Source organism: Stegodyphus dumicola, chromosome 4, assembly GCF_044657685.1.
Source record: "Stegodyphus dumicola isolate Sdum_Otavi_A_Nest chromosome 4, ASM4465768v1".
In the NCBI taxonomy this organism is placed as follows: domain Eukaryota; kingdom Metazoa; phylum Arthropoda; class Arachnida; order Araneae; family Eresidae; genus Stegodyphus; species Stegodyphus dumicola.
Window position 1 is genome coordinate 162,489,157 of NC_140771.1, and position 18,093 is coordinate 162,507,249.

Consider the following 18,093-nt stretch of genomic DNA (forward strand, 5'->3'; position numbering starts at 1 on the left):
GACATTTTGGAGTTTCGAGAAGGGAGGGGAGAGAAATGAAAAATTACAATTATGAAGTATTGAATGACCTAATTATAAAAGTTCAATGAATTACTTTTTTTGCAAAATTAATAACCATAAATTTTCAAACATATAAATTACTACATTTTATGTAAATATTTTAAATTACCTGAATTAATTCTTTAAAAAAAATTATCTAATTTCTGCTGCTTTTTTTTAATTTTCTGATGTTTGTGGGCTTGTCTTTCTTTTGTGGTGAACTTCATAATTGCAGGAAGGTTGGCTTTTATTTTCCTCATTTACAGTTGAAGAAATTTCCTCGAGAACTGCACATGCAGAGGTAGAAGCAGTTTGCTTTTCTGCTAATGTAGAAGGTTTTTCAGAGACGTTTATAGGTGACTCATCTGAAATACATGTTTTTAAGTCCTCTTGATATGTTTTCCAACTTCTGTTCATATTCAGTAAGAGATCTTTGTGAATTGGATCAGTCATTGGATTTTTTGAGCCATATTTTTCACATGAGGTTTCTTTAGAAGCCATTAAATCATATTTAATAGTCTGCACTGCATCTAGGGAATCAATCTTAAGAGAGGTTCTATAGTCAGTGACAAGTGTATCCATTAAGTTGAATGCGCTTTCCACTAATGGGCCACGGAAGCAGCTAAGGCAGGCTTTGACCAATTTAGCCAATGTAGGATACTTATAATCATTTGTGAAATAATCTTTTAAATTAAAAACTTTAGACCAATATTTATCAATTTTACACTTGACTTGATTTCCACTTTCATCAGATGTGTAGAGCATTTCTTTGGTGATATCAATATCACTCTGGTATAACCTTATTTCAGCTTCTACTTTTGACTTTTCATTATCACTAAAAATATGGGACATAAAAGATGATAATTTTTCAAAACCTAATATTGTCCTGGTTTTACCTCTTAGCTCTGGATCTAATGCTGTAAAACTAATTAGATATGAATTTTTAGGGGGTAATTTCTGTTTCATATGCTGTGCTGTATTAGTATAAGCTTTCATCAGAGAAATTTGGAATTCTTTTGCTATTGGATGATTTTTTGATAATTTCTTCAGGAGAGTGGAAGCTTCTGCACCAGTAAATATGACTTTGCTAGGTAAACAGAATTCTGGATTTGTGACATCAACCTTTAATAAATCATTATAAGATGTGCACTCTATATTTTCTGGCTTCATAAAAAAAGAGAAAAATTTTGCCATCAATTTATAAATACTGGATTATATTAAATGAAGCATTGTTTTTTTTTTTTTTTTGTTTGTTTGTTTGTTTCAAATAATTTAATATATATGTTGAACTCTGGTAATACTGCTGAATATAATGCTATATGCAATAAAGTTTTGTTTTGCATAACAAATAACACATTTAGTATTCTTTTTATCCCAGCTAAAGCATCTTTTGTGAGTTGTTGGGAATGCAAGCAAGAATACACCCCTTCAACAATTTTTTTCTGAGCTGCAGAAATATTTCTTTTATTGTATACAGTTTCAACATAAGAAAAATAATACCCTTTATCAGTTTTATCCAAGTAGTGAAAATAAAATGCAATAAGAGCATCCCACAGATCTTTGATTCTTTCTACAACACATAAAATGTACACCCACCTATGGTCTGGCCTCTTCAAGGGCTTAAGTTTTTTAATGGCAAGGGATTCACAGATTTTGAAAAAATTTTCTCTTTTACTGCAGCTTTTCATATCAAAATAGATGTCATCAAACAAATCTTTTAAGTATCTATCAAAACATGAAGCAAATTTTTTTGCACAGTTATTAGCTGTGTGACATGTGTCACCATCAATATCTAATAAGTGGGGTGCTTTGTTTTATCATAGTCTGGTTTCAACACAATTTTTTTTTTAAACGCATGGTGTTACATGAGTCCATTAATACACTAATTAAGTTTGCCCATGGAATATTATTATCTTCAATAGTATTAACAACTGCTTTAAAAACAGCTTCTGAATTGCAAGATTCCATCTTTAGAGTTGCAAAATGATGAACTACAACTTCATTTTGATTGTTGTCATAAAACTGCACCAATATTGCCAGTATACTTTCTTGAGCATTGCTAGTACTTTCATCCAAATTTAGAGAAAATTGAGTCTCCTTTAAAGTTTTAATGATATTTTCCTTAATAGTTTTTGCGAGCCCATATTTCATCTTATGACATGCAGTAGTCCTGGACATTTCCAACGAGTTTAGTGTTGTCTGATCGCGGCTCAACTGTTTGCAGAGTTCAATTAAATTGGGAGCTACATTGAAAGAAAGAGAATTCTCGGCGATAAACGAAGTTATTAATACCTCTTGGTGTGCTTTTCTTGTCACTATATCCAATGGCCGAGCATCAGTCTCCAGTAAGTCATCACTATTTTTTGAATTAGCATAATTACTTAAAGTCATTGAATGTCTAATGCACTTTAAATATTTTATGTATGTCACAGTTTTAGAATGATTTGTGAAAGCCTTGAATCCTTCCCCACCATACTTCAGCAGTGAGTTACAAAAAACGCAATATGCTTGTCCAGCAACATTTATTTTCTTGCACCATGTGCCGATGGTATCCCCATTACCATCTCTCCATTCAATCCAATTCCAACTAAATTAATTCCGGACACCTTCTTCTAATTGTATAATATCACTATTTATATCGAGAAATTTCATGGTGAAATTCTTTTGCGTACGTAAATAAAAAAATATTTCAATAAGCGAAACGAAAAATTTACACGTGCATCAATAAATGAAACGAAAATTTTACACAGCGGAGAAAAAAAAGTTGAGAAGCGATCAATGACAAATAGCTAATACGGCAAAAAATCCCCCTTCTCTACTTATTGGCACCATGCCAGGAGAGATAAGACCTTTGAACCCAGAGTCACGTGATCGCACATCTGGTCGAACGAACGAAGTCTCTCCCATTTTTTTTCTGCCGCGCCTCCTTGCCGAAAAGAATCCAGAAGAGAATGTCCAAGAACCGGGGGAATGAGTCATAACTCGCAATAAGGAAAGAACAAAAAAGAAATTTTTTTCTCCCTTTTCACGCATTATCACTGCCTTTGGAGAAAGAAAGGAAAAGTTTTCACCACACACACTGACCTTGCGTTTTCTGCTTTCAAAGCAAACAAAATTACCCAGATCAAAATAAATAATTCATTATTATTCCTACTTCCTTTTGAACGACGATCCCCAGAATTCTGGGGTTTCCCCGGAGCACAAACACCCGTTTTGATTAATGAGTTCAAGAAATCAAATTTTTCCTGTCATATTTTGTGCTCCATTGGTTGTGATATTACATATATTTGTTTTAGGCCCTTTCAAAGTTAAAAGCTCTTCCTGAAATTCACAAAAGATATCACATCCCATTGTAGATCCCTTTAAAGAGTGCATGCACGCCAGTTCCTCGGTAATTTCAAAGTTCTCATCAACACCTCTTATAAATAATACTAATTGAGCAATATCATTTATATCAGTGCTTTCATCCATTGCTATGGAGCAAAATTTAAACTAGCCAATCTTTGATTCTATTTGTGATGTCAAATTTTTATCGATGTGTTCGATTCAAGAATTCACCATACAGTCTCAAAATTATTTTTCATGTCTGGACATAAAACATCACAAACCTGGAACATGCATTGTTTAACGAACTCTCCACCACTGAGAGCTTTATTATTTGTAGCAATATTGTATGCTACAATGTACCTTGCATGTGTAGCTACTTCTTGGATACCGTTTACCTTCTTGAAAACATTTTGTCGGTCTGACATTTTTTTACAAAGACTTTCTGCATTTTGTTTTCTTTCATATTTGGACATTGCTTCATAATTGGAATTCTTATGCTTAGATGGGAAATGATGGGAAATGTTATATTCTTTGAAGACTGCTACAGTTTCATTGCAGATGAAACACACTGGTTTAGCTTTTACAACTTTTTATATTTCCAGGTCCATTCACGTTTAAAAGCACGGCATTCAACTTTACGTTTTTCAGTAGCCGTTTTGGGGCTGAAATATTTTACGAATAACCCAAACAAGCACTAGCTACACTATAATTGTAATTAATTTCACCACTTTTAACAATGATGCTGTCCATAACATGCTATATGTCCGCAATCTTTCCATATGCAATCAATAATATTAGAACTTGCAATAAAAGGAAAAGCCACTGGCTGGAGCTTAAAGCGTACAGTCTGCCACATGTGAAACCTAATTCATCTATATTGGATTCTCACATGTCTGCTCCCTGAGAAAGAGATAATGCTTGTTGGTGCCAAGTTGCAGCTATAACTAACAAAGAACTTTTAACACTTTACCGATTGAAAGCTGTCTGTGCTTGCTATTTTTGTCGATTTATGGTTTGCAGAACAAAAATAGTGTGTATTTAATTATGGCAAAGCACATGAGAGCTATCTGCCTAAGGGGAGGGATGCCTTCATGGAGGACTTTCTAATGGAAACTGGCTTGTATACACGTTACACATGGGGAAAACCACGAAAATGCCCATGCAGCTAGCCCGTTCGTGGGATTCGAACCTCGGACCGAACTACCAGTGTTCAAAAATAGAGAAAGTGAAATGATCATCAGGCCTTTGGAAAAAAGAAAGGAAAAAAAAATAATATTTAAACAAAGTAGAAAAGGAGATGGATATATAAATACACATTTCTTTTAATTTGCTTCAGACAGCGCCAAATTAAAATTCTATTCGCGGGTTATAGTTTTACCATCTCTGCATTAGAACTTCTTAGTTTAGTGATTGAGGGCTACGTGATTTTTAATACGTGTATCATGTAGCTCTTGATCATGGATTTAGAATTCTGACAGTATTTTAAATTGTTGGAATTTTAATTGTCATTATTTGACCTTCAGTTTTCATTAGCTGGCTGTTTCTAATTAATCTCTGTACCTCACCTCCACAAAAGTATGTCTGGTAAGACAAATACTCAATTTTTTTTTCCATGATTTAAAGTGAAAGGTTAAGTTATGACTGATTGGTATATGAATGAAGGTTTACCTAGTTCTCAGTATGAATGTGAAGTTTGTATAACAGATATGCATCTAGTCTAGTATAAGGACTAATTAGATACTATGAGTGGGTTTCCCATGAGAAAGATGCTCTAAACTGGCACTCAGACCAACATTATTGAGGGCACGTGGAGCCACATTAAGCATGAGTTTCGCAAGCAGTCTTAGGCAGTTGCTGAATGATGTTCCTATTTTGCAGAGTTTATGTGGCATTGCCAATACCATAATCAGGAGAAAGAGGATCAATTCCGGGATTACATGATTTGCATAATGTATGTGCAGCAGTCATCTGACACTGACGATGAGATATAGCCAAGAACACACACAGTGAGTACTTTTGTTGTTCTTGTAACATACATTTTCGGTGTTGTTTTGGATGGCAGCTGTCTTGGGAACACAGCTTCTTGCCATCATTCTGGGAGTCATAAAAATCAGCAAAAATATCAAGGGGCATCTTATTGTAAACTTTTATAGGATAGGGTATCAAATCCCATGATCAGTGCTAGTGTCTGGTGCACTGAACTGGTATTCAATTAGCCAGTAACCACAGTTCAGTATTCTTAAGAACATCGTATGTTATTATTTCTACAAAGTACCACTCAGATGCGATAATCGTTAATGAGGCTGATTGCCATACCAAACAGTCCGCGTTTCAATCCCAGAGAAGGCATGTTATATGAAAATGTATAGTGTCAGTGTGGCAAGGGGCACTGAAAATACACGATAATCTGAAAGTCCTCTGTTGGTGGTAGGGATGGGAAACTTTTGGATTACTCTCTGGGACATTTTCTCCTGGAATACCAAACTGGGGAAGAAGCTTACTAGTTAGATAGGTAGAGCATTACTTCATTCATGAATTGTACTATAGACATATTGGCTTACCTTCTACCAGTACCTGTTTCTACAAACAACTGTTTCTTAACAAGTTCTGCCTCCTGATATGGTTGCAAATCAGATCTTATTATAGTTCTTTAATTTCTTTGCCATCACTTCATTAAGATGCTTCAACAATGTCAGCTTTTTTAATAAATGCTTTCAATAATGCTGCAGATAGCTCAGAACAGGTGATAAGCATCCTGTATCTTTTCATAATTTTTTTAAGTACCTCCAGGACTCTTCGTGCACTTAATATTAGTTACTATTAGATATGCTTCAGAGAATTTATAAAATGAAAATATAATAAAACTCACCGAAACAGTTGATTAACCAATCATTAACACCCCCTTTTACAGCATCACATGCAGTATGAGGAGAATATACAGCAATTGAATTTTCTATGCATTGAAGAATAATACGGTCCTTCCAGTTTGTCCTTTTCAATGATTTGATAGCAGAGAAAAGTGGAGGATGGTACGATACTACAAGATCACCTTTTATTGATGTTGCTTCTTTCAAAACTGCATCTGTCAAATCATTTGTAAATAGTATCACAGAAACCTGGAATTAACAAAAAAGATTTTTCACTGTTTGAATGTATAAATACATAGCAGGAGAAACTGAGTTTGCTTCTTTTGAATGTTAAACTGATAAGAACTGAGTTTTTTATGCATTATTGGCCATTCATTTATAAACATATACTGCATATAAGACACACCCTTATTTAGAAGGCCACACACATGTAGATGTAGAAAAAGTTATGTGTGTCTAGACCTTTATCTGGGCTAAAAATTGCATTCAGTATTGAAAGTTAACCTGTGTCCTTCACGTATAAGACACAGGTAACTTTTTTGAGACCAAATTTAGGGAAAAAAAGTGCATCTTATATGCCGTCAAATACAGTATATAGAAAACTATAATTAAATATCTGATTGTCTAAAAATGGATTTTATGTATTCAAGTACATATACACTAATAAGCATTTTAAGCTTATAATAGTTTTATAAGTATTAACACAGCACTAACTAGAGATACCTGTGATTAGTAAAGCTGAATAACTCGCATAAATTTACACTCAGCAAAATTCTTAAAATCTCATTTTATATTTAGGCAAATATACTAAATAATGAGAGACTATTCATGGATATATTCTATTTGTTATTAGCTAAGCAAGTAATTTTTTTAAGAAAAAGGAATTATATATCATTTTGAGAAATCCTCCACACAATGATTACATGACTGTATCTCCTTTTTCTTATTTATTACATTATTAATATGAATTTATTCAACTATTTTTTGGGTGGGGTGGGCAAAAAGATTGCCACTCAAATAATAAGTTACATAACATTCTATTCAACATAGTCTTTGCAATAAATATTGTTGCAAATTTCTGTAAGCATTTGAATTTAACTATGTATTTGTTAAAAATGAGCAAAAAAAAAATGTTCTAGGTTAACATGCTAAAAACCACATTTAAACATATAAAAAAGTATCAGCTTTCAGAGATTACCTATCTATTTTGTCAGGTGGAGTTGGAATGAATTGCTCGATCAAGATTCCCCTTTTATTACTTTACAATAGAGTTCCTGTACTCCAAATCAGCAGCCGATATATGGTAATTTGACAGGAAGGTCTCTATTGCAACATGGTCTAGTGGCAATTTCTAATGTATCCCCGATTTGGAGGTTATTTTGATGCAGGGGTTGGTAATGATTTTTGCTTTAATTCTTTCGCATCGAAGCCACCTCAAACATCTGAGCATTCAGACATCGGCTGGACGCCAGAAACGCCTGAATAATTTCCTACTTAGTGCTTTTCCCTATCAAGTTACTGCATTACTCATTGCTTTCAGGTGTTGTTAAATCATATGTAAATCATTCTTTTGAAGCTACTAAAAGTAGTTCTATTATTTTAATGCACCTTCTCTTTCCTTTGTTTACTGTCAGTGTTTAGCTTTTGATGCCCGAAGTTGCAATCCCGTCCCAAGGGTGAAATTCACACAGGATGAAAGTGTCCAAGAAAGAAGTTCTCACTTTATTTAAGTAGGTTATTGTTAGCGCTGTAGTATTCAATTTGTCATGGGGGAAGGAAAATCATTCCAGGAGAAATTCTTAGACACGGGCATTTTTTGTTCGGGGAAAAAAGATTCTGCCCTCTCTTGATGCGAAAGAGTTAACACATTCAGTTTCTAAGTTTCGATGCTGTAAGGTGTATTTAACCAACATTATGCTGTTTTTGTTGACTTACTAATTAGCAGAGAATTTGTAAATATTTTTTGGATACAGTGGACTGAAGGGTACCCCTTGTATTATCACAAAGTCGTGTTTCATTTATTGCCTCGTTCTTGTTTCATTTATCACCAACTTGTTGTTTCATTTATTGTGAAGTTGTTGTTTCATTTATGGTAATCTGAGTAGTTGAATGGGTAAAAGTATATTTTAGGGTACCCCTTGGCGATTTTTGGCGGTACATGGATAACCAGTTTGTGCAATTCTTTCACTTATTATTATAGCTTGCATAATGGTAATGTTTGACGCAAAATTCGCCACTACACAAATTCAAAATAACAAGACAAAATTGCACAAACTCGGTATCCATGTACAGATTGACCTATTTTTACTTTAAAAAAAATCCCCGAATTGCACAAAAATGGCATTGTGCACTTCCTTGACTTTATCCATGTACACATCAACCTATTTTCACTTAAAAAAAAATTTAAGAATTGCCCAAACTTGCATTGCGCACTCCCTTCACTTTGTCCATGTACACATCGATATATTTTCACTTAATAAGTCAAAGGAGCACACAATTCTACAATAGAGGCAACCAAAAAATACATAATCTCAATAAACTACATTTTAAACCAAACAATAAAATAACATAAAAAAGGAAAAACATGTTATAAATTTTAGCACTACAAAAAGCAAATACCCGCTTCCCCTATTTCGAAGTTCCTTTCTCTTTAGTCTGTGGCACACAAAATCCCTTAACAGCATCCAAAAACTCCCTAAAATTATCTGAACTCGAATCCGTATATCGGCGTCATCTAAACGGTTTTTACGTTCGACTAAACACATATCCTTCCTACATACAGGACACTTATAATGGTTACTGTGCAAACCTTCATTTACACACCAGTCAATTAATGCTCTTTTCCCTTTTGTTCCAAATCGTACAGAAACTTGAAATTAATCTTACTTCATTCAGCCATTCTACTGTCTAAATAATAAAACCAACACACACAACTCAAAAGTACTTACAAAACATCCCATGATTCAAAATTTCCCAGAATCATGCACCCGATTACGTCACAATAGGGTTTCCATAACATTCAACTACTCATGCTACCATAAATGAAACAACTTCACCATAATAATACAAGGGGGTACCTTAAAGTCTACTCTAATCGTTGAATGTTTCGTAAATACACTTTAACCTAGAATTGGATGTTTAACTTTTTAAGTGAAACTATATCGATGTGTACATGGACAAAGTCAAGGGAGTGCGCAATTCTTTGATGTTTAAGTGAAAAATAGGTCGACGTGTATATGGATAAAGTCAAGGGAGTGTGCAATGCCTAGTTTGTGCAATTCTGCAATGTTTTTTAAGTGAAAACAGGTCAATGTGTACATGGATACTGAGTTTATGCAATTCTTTGACTTGTTATTTGGTCTTTGTGTTAATTTTTAAAATCGGCGCTACACAAAGACCAAATAACAAGTCATGCACAAACTCGGTATCCATGTTCTGCCAAAAATCGCCAATTTTCACCAAGGGATACCTGTAAATATACTTTTACCTATTTTTTAATGCTTGGCAATTCTTACTGATAATTCTTTAGATGATGAACTGATGTACTGAGCTTCAATGTTTCAATCTTCATTGTTGATCGGGATACACAACTGAAATATCTATGTTGTGGTGCCTGATTTTTCAGTTCTGAATAATTTCTAAATTAATGGTGTTGGGATTATAACAATAATCTTTTGAAAACAGAATTGATGCATGGGGTAAAATAGCAAAGAAAGGTTGCAAACGATTTAGATCTATTTGATTTTTACATCAGTAACAGTTACTTTTTGAGATATAATTGCAGCATCTTAGGTGTTAATTTTTTTGATAAGTTTTTCCACAAAACCAATAAGGTATCTATTATTTACTGCCATTTATAAGTAAGATATATTTCTTTTTTAAAAACATTCATGTGTAGAATAGAGCTATTTGACCCATCTTAAGTAAAATAAAATACAGTAAAAGAAAAACACACCAGTCACTGATTTGTTTAGCATTACACTGAAGTTTATAATTCATGTTCCATCGTCTTTTCAGAAAGTCACTAAAGACTTTCTGAAAAGTGCAATGTTAATAAACGTAACATTTATCAAAGTTGAGTAACTGGAGGATATAAACTCAAAACTGTGCAAGAGCTATAGTTTTCTTTTTAATCAAGCTATCACATTTCCTGCTTGGTTTTTAAGACACATACTTTAACAAAATTTGGTAAATTTATAAAAGAAAGGATAAAGTAAAATTATTAAATTTATAAAACATGTATTTTTCATGTTTAATACAATTTTGGGGCTAAAGTGCAGAATCGCTCACTTATTTGTTTGGCGCTTTTTACAATTTTCTTTGACTTTTTAAGTGAAAGTAGATTGATGTGTACATGGATAGTCAAGAATGTGTGCAATGCCATTTTGGTGCAATTCTGGGATGTTTTTTTTTATGTGAAAATAGGTCGACGTGTACATGGATACCGAGTACGTGCAATTCTTATAAACACGCCAAGCAGTGGGTGATTCTGCACTTTCCCCAATTTTGGTTTATTAGAAAACTGGTCATTGCAAAATACAGCAATTATTGTTATTTTTTTAAATTGCTCTTTTTAGTAGCAGAAGATAATGGATACAACAGCAAAGTAAAAGGAGACCCGCATTTCCTGTAAAATAACTATAAACATCATTTGAAAATTTTCAGTGTTATCTATCTTATTTTACAATATTTCTTAATGATTTCCTATATATGGAGCATTATATTTTTCACTGGCAGCATATCCCTCATATTTTTATTCAATTCATCATGGGTAGCATGTTTCATTGGCGATTTAGCGAAAATCGTATGTTAGTCTAAAAAAAAGGCACTTTTTTTTTTGAGACACAAATTTTGAGTAACACAAGAACAAAAATATGGCCGTTATTTACAACTTTTGAAACATTTTAAAAACACTTATCAGAGAAATGAATGATACAGTGAGTAGATCCACGTGCACAAAGTTCATGAGCAATGTGCGAATGCAAGGGGTTGGCTACTGTCGCGTATATAATCGAATATAAGGTAATGCTGCTGAAAAGTTGAAACCAAGCAATGGTGAGGATAATCAGAAAATATCTTCCTTTTATTTGTGCCATAAATCACACTTACTAGTTTTTCTTTTGATGGCTCGATCAGCAACCCAGTATTGTCCCAGGATTCTGAGAGATTAGGGTCTATTACATCTTCAAATATCTTCACGACTTTTGACAGATCCATTAAGGTGCGAATACAAATAATAGGACGTTTTAAAAAATATTTCCTCTTTAAAATAAAATTTGTTAGTGTGCGTTTTGTAGTCGAACAGCTTTCTAATTGTAACAAGCTGAGCAGAATCTTACAATGTTTACGCAACCCCCTTACTTCATGTTTTAGGAATACTTCCAACATAACGTATCTGACGGCTTAGTAAACAAGACGAATTGTTGCCAATTCTTCTCATGTATGCAAAAGTAAACCTGCAACTAACGAATTTTACAGATAACTGAGTCCCTGATACCGGAAGTTTACCGAAAAATGTGTACTTTTTCCCATGATGCCTTTCGAAATCGCTGATGCAATGTAAGGTTACCAGAATAAATTTTAGAGCCAAGTGCATTGTTCAAAAGTAGCCAAGCTTTTGTTCAATCTGTCATTGTTCGTAGTAGTATTATTAATATTAGGTCGTTCGGCGTGTTCTAACGGGCTTGTAATTTTGAAGTTTTTATAACTTGTAATCGACTATGAAGGTTCTGATAACCGGTGATTCCATGATTAAATATATGTACCGATATTTACCGTCTCAGCTGTATGATAATAAACTGCATGCTCTCGCGTTTCCGGGCATAACAATAGAAAGATTGACCAAAAAAATTTCATCCTTTAATGAATACGATTGTATCCTTTTTCATGTAGGGACCAATAATATGGATTCTACTGTGTATAACAGTGTCTTAAAATATAAAAGTTTAATTCGGGAAGTGAGTAGAGTGAATCCGTATGCGCGGGTAGTCATATCAGGAATTTTGCCCAGAGTGGATTCGAAGTATTTAACTTATAATGAGAGAGACGAATTGCGACCTCTACTGCGCTCTGTCAACAACAAGAGTTCTCAGTTTAATGAAAAAATGATTGATCTCTGTGAAGAGCTGGATAATGTAACCTTCTGCATGTCATCTCGTGACTGGAGTGGATGCATGGCTCTGGATGGGCTGCATTTGAATGCAGCAGGAACACGGCAGTTAGCTACACTGTTTGTTCAAGTTTTGACGCAACTTTTAGCTGAGAGTTCCAAAAGTACCAGTAAAATAGAGCTTCGAAGTTCATTGGATTTTCCTCCTCTCTGTGATGGCGGCAGCGATATTTTAACATCTTCAGCCTCTCGTCTGTATTCTGAAGTTGTTGCTGAATCAGCTCTGTCGAGGTATGTATATATATATATATAATTTCTTTCCTTCTTCGAAATTCAAACACAAAGAAATATTTTTACAGCAAGGCATTAAATATTTAAGCAATCTGTTTGTCAGCCAAGCTATGAATTTCTGAATCACACTAAGCAACTGTTGAACTATCAAAATCTTTATTCATTTTTCTTTTTAAAGTAATGAAATTTGACAAGTAGAATTCAATGCCTAAGAATACAACTTGTATATTGTTTTCTTGAAAAAACTTAATGCTTCCTTGATAAAACAGCTATTGCACTTAGTTGTGACAGCTGGAGAACGTAATCGCCCAGTCAATAACATTCAAATTTCTAATGTTCTCAAAGGCTTATGTAGTGGCTTCTTTAATGAGGAATTTTTATCTGTCATGGATCATTTCAGTGCAGAGGCAGATTACAGAACAAGAGGCCCAAGACTGAGTTCCTTATTTTATTATATATGTGCTTATAATTCTTCCCAACACTGTAAAATTCAAATTTTCTTTGTTGATGACACAACTATTCTCATGCAAGCTCAAACACTAGAAAAAAAATCCATATTCAACTGCAAAATTATTTCTGTTTGTAGAAATATGGTTAGAGATACTCAGTGCAAAGTTCTGTTTCACGCAAAAAAAGTTTAACTTGCTATCCATTCCCATGTTATTTGAAGGCTACAATGCAAGAAATCACATTTGCATATAATCTACTTGATAATAAACACACTTTTAAATTTCACTTTGCCAAACTCTGAAATAAATTCTTTATTTCTGTGGCAAGCTTGAGATATTTTCTTGGAAAATAAGTAATTTTTCCATTCACAATAAAAAATTACGCAAGTAAATTTTATTTGTCTTATATGTTCCGTTGGGATTACACAGGTGATAAACATCAATTTGTTTCAAACTGTAGCTGTTTAAAAGACATTAACCTTGTGACTACAGATCACTTTCATGCACAAAGAATTACAATCAGATAAATATTTATGTGTGTTTATAATAAATCTTTTTAAAGTGCATCACTTTGAAATCAGTCCTTGTCCTATGATTCTAACATGCTGCAAATGACGCATCTATTAAGATAACGGCAAATTTGAAAGTGAATGACGAAGTACAGAGAATTTTTATATGTACATGTAGGATATTTTGGTACAAAAGAATCAGTCCTTTGCCAGTCTTAATTTAATAAATGGCATTTTTGCTAGTGATTAGTATGTATTTCTTCTGGTTTCTGAAAATCTGAGCGTCATAAATGGCTGAGTTTATTAACTATATGCATTATTGTTAGTGTTTATATATATATGTTATAACTTACCAGCTGCTCATTTAATATTTGTTAAGAAAATAATACAGCCTACTAGGCAGTTAATCTTCTGATTGCTGAAAATATTGCCTAAAGTCACTGCAGAGGAGAGCATCTTCTAATGAATCATCACTGCTGAGGGGAGAAAACGCATCCCCCCATGGCCTTAATTTTTGCATAGCTGTCAAACTTACCTCAAAAACTGTGTGGCTGTTCTATTTAATAAATTGCTTATGGAAAAATAGTATTTAAACAGTAACATATATAATCTACAGAATAAAGGAAAAAAACAGCATACAGGATAGTTTGCAGTGCATTTCACAGCTTGACTTTAGCTTTGATGCTCTAAAATTGTTTTTTTACAAAATAATGCAGAAAAGTGTAATCATAATTATTTTATTCCACAGGAAACTGCCATCACAGTTGAATGTGAAAGCTCCTTCAGAAACTGAACAGCAACTTCAAACAAAGTAGCTTTTTTATGCAAATGCATGAAGTACTACAGAATCTATAAATTTTTGTTCATGAACTCTTTGCTCTAAATTGATATTTATTATACTTCATTGCATATAAATTAATTTTTTAAACAGAGAATTTCAATAGTGTTCATCTGCTGCTGTTACTCAAAAGAACCTAAAGGAAAATTCTGAATTGTCTTCTTTCTTTGAGGTAAATGATAATTCATTAGTGGTGAATCGTAATCATTTGTATACTATGCGGCATCCGTTTTTCATAACAGTTATTCCTTTTTAGTAATTTTGAGATTTCATGAATTATTAAAGAATTGGTAATTTTCTTTGGTTGATCTTTACAATATGGTTACTGGTAGTTTGGCGACATTTTGGAGGCGATAAAGGTTACTACCTGGGACTTTGGTAATAATGCGAGCAGTACTCAGTTCCGATTACGCATTATTTTGCGTGAGGGAAATGAGATATCATGGGATATGTCGTGATATTAATGGACGAATTACGGTTCTTTAATCGGAAAAGGGGGGGAAATCGGGAAAAAATGTGGAAATTTTGTATTTAGCTTTATTCTGTGTTGTGTGAAACAGTGTTGTGTAATTTTTGGATCTCATGGCCCTAAGTAAAGTGAATTCGAAATGGGTATTTAGGCATTGTGATAAAGAGAAGTTTGCTTTTTATTTAGCGGAGGAAGTATGGAGGAAAAATTCGCAGAAGACATCTTTCAATAATTTTATTGAATGAATCAGAAAAGTGTATCCGCCACGTAATCAAGATTCTGAAGAAGATTAGGTAAGTTAGTATTTTTAATTATTTGAGGATATTATTTTTATGCATTGTTCTAAATGTAAGGTGGAAAGGAATTTGGTATTATTGGGAAAATTGTTATTAGCAATGATTTAGTTTAAAGTAATTAGGATTGTAAGGTAATTTTTATTAATTTAATGTATGTGCTCATTTATATTTTAAGTAGTGTTTTTTAATTTAATTATGTTTTAATTAAATGATAGTTATTTTGTGAATTTTATGTTTGTAGGAATTTGGTATACGTTTAAGTTGAAATAAACGTGCATGGAAATAATTTAAACATTTGATACTAAGTACTTGTAATACTTGCGGTATGAATTCGTTGGTGACGTGTATAATGTAATAGATGATTTAGAGGTAAAAGTTTTTGGATATTTTATTTATTTTATATGTGGAAATGTTCATATTTGTAAAGGGTAAATACTTTTTTGCGATCAGGTAATTTCATATGTGTTCTTTTTACCGGGTTTAAAGATTGAGAAAATTGTCATGTATTTTCGTGAAATTTTTCTAATTTCTAATTTATGAGAAAAAAGCAGCGTACATGGATATAGTGAAGAGTGTGCGCAATGCCATTTTTGTGCAATTCTGGGATGTTTTTTTAAGTAAAAATAAGTCGGCGTGTACATGGTGTATGTGTATGTGTTATTTTGAAAAACGCGTAAGGAGTATGGTATTTTGCACTTTTTCCCAATTTTGCAGTGAATATTTGTCATAATTAAGCAGTTTTGTTTGATAAAATTTCTAGCATATGTGTAATTCGGCTAGTAGATTGTTGGAAGAAGTGTTCAGTAGATAAGAAGAAAAGAAACATGTCTTTACTTCGTGAAGACAAAATGGCGGCGGGGAAAAAAAATTTTAAGTTGGGTTGCTGTAGGAGAGTTAGTTGCCAAATTTTCGCCAAAAAATCGCCAAGTTACCATAATGTAAAGATCAACCATTTCTTTTTGTACAACGGTAAACAAGATATGTTTCCTCCATCTTTCAGGAAATCAGCTCCTCCAGATCCTAATGGTTGGATTCATGTAGGGCGAAAACGTTTCACTCAAAATATTGAACAGTGTTGTCAGTTTAGGTGAGATATTGTTTCTAACTTTCCAAGGACAATAAATTAGAGCTTTTATCAAGTAACCAAACACATTTTCAGATAAAGGGACTGAAAAATGTTGTTAGAGCTGGCATGTGGGAATCCATTTTAATGGATTGGTCCCAGCTGAATATTGGGCAGCTCAGTTCAATATTCAGTTTTCTGCTGATGACCCACTTAGGTCAAAGTAAGAAACATATATATATCTTAATGTAATGCAATCATTATACAGGGTGTGAATCAAAAGTTTAAAGACTTACCTCAAAATAGAAATTTATTGGACATTTAAATACAGTGGACTAAAATTCTTCAAAATATAATACTTCAGCATCAACACAGCACGCCTTCCACTGTTCATAGCCCTTCTGGAAGGCCTCGAGTGTCATGCTGTCAAGGGCTCTCGTCGAAGCCTGTTGGATGGGGTCGAATCGCTTTCCTTTTAGGACTGTCTTGATTCGGGAAAAGAGGAAAAAGTCACTTGGAGCCAAGTCGGGACTGTAGGGTGGCTGCGTCAGTGTTATCACATTGAACTTGACCCAAACATTGTCGTGGTGCAGAATCCAGACGCCGGGCGGACTCGATCCCTCAAGTGGCGGAGCACTCCAACGTAAAAGTCACCTGTGACAGTCTGTCCACGAGCAACAAACCCTTGTGAATCATTCCTTCACGATTAAAAAAACAATCAGCATGCACTTCACACGCGACTTGCTCATGCGAGCTTTCTTGGGCTTCGGAGAGGAAGCAGTGTGTTATTTTGAGCTTTGACACTTCGACTCAGGATCGTACTTGTAGACCCAGGTCTCATCACCAGTCACCTTTTTCTCTAGAAGGTTCAGATCAACATTCAACCGTTGGAGCATTTCCTGACAAACAGTCATGCATAATTTTGCATAACATCTGTATATACGCACAGAATAAACGACTTCTTTTCTAAAAGGAATTTTTTCAATGATGTCTGTACATACATATGTATTTATCTCACATAACTAAAAAAGATTAGTCGTAGAATGTTTGTTGTAAATGGGACTGCTATAGTTGTGCATCTCTCTTTTTATTGTAATTGCTAGAACCAAATGTGTATATATACACACACACACCTTTACCTAGCCTTAATTTTCACAATCATTGGCCCTAGTCTATACTCCCAATTATCATTGAAATGCTTTAAATGATGAAAATAGTTGTGTTTTGGCGATGTAAAACTTTTTTTTAAAAATTATTTTTGACAAATAACGAAATCTATTTTAATGCGATCTCCAGCTTCCTTATGTCTGCAAAAATATCTGGGACATTTTTATACTCATTATAAAAAATGAAATTATGAGAAGTTTGACTCCCATGTGACAAAGACTGAGCAGTGTTTTAAATTTCAAAATCTGCAGTTTTTGTATAATTTAATAAGTAATGTGATGTGCACATCAGATTTTGCATATGTATTTTAAAATTTTATACTCTTTAATTTACATCTAGTAATAATGTATTAGATTGAATTAAATTGTATAATATATGTTTTTGATGTTATTTTTATTTTAATGTTTGAATTTGTGTTGAGTCAGAATACATACATGCGAGCATCTCAGTTAAAGGATGAAAATATGACTTTTTAAGTAAATTCAAAATAGTTTCATTCAAATAATTTTGAAACTGATAAAAAGCTTTCAGAGATTTGTAAAATAATAATAATTTGTAATTGTATCCCAAATCTTTCTCTTGTAAACATTGTATGGTAAAAAATCTGAAAATATTAGTATATATGATGTTTGAATGTATTCAAATCAAATAGATATTTATTGAAATTGT

General features: G+C 33.4%; 1 protein-coding gene across 1 annotated transcript in view; it reads right to left on the minus strand.

Annotated features, from left to right (window-relative positions):
* The window catches only part of LOC118197345 (NIF3-like protein 1), an 80,588-nt gene extending 68,872 nt beyond the window's left edge, over positions 1-11,716 (minus strand). Inside the window, exons 1-2 of the mRNA XM_085815718.1 lie at positions 11,343-11,716; positions 6,236-6,482 (exon numbers count right to left, since the gene is read on the minus strand). Coding sequence (XP_085671844.1) covers positions 6,236-6,482; positions 11,343-11,621 — 526 coding nt within the window. The 5' untranslated portion in view covers positions 11,622-11,716. The remainder of the gene's footprint in view (positions 1-6,235; positions 6,483-11,342) is intronic.
* Between the last annotated feature and the right edge of the window lie 6,377 nt (positions 11,717-18,093).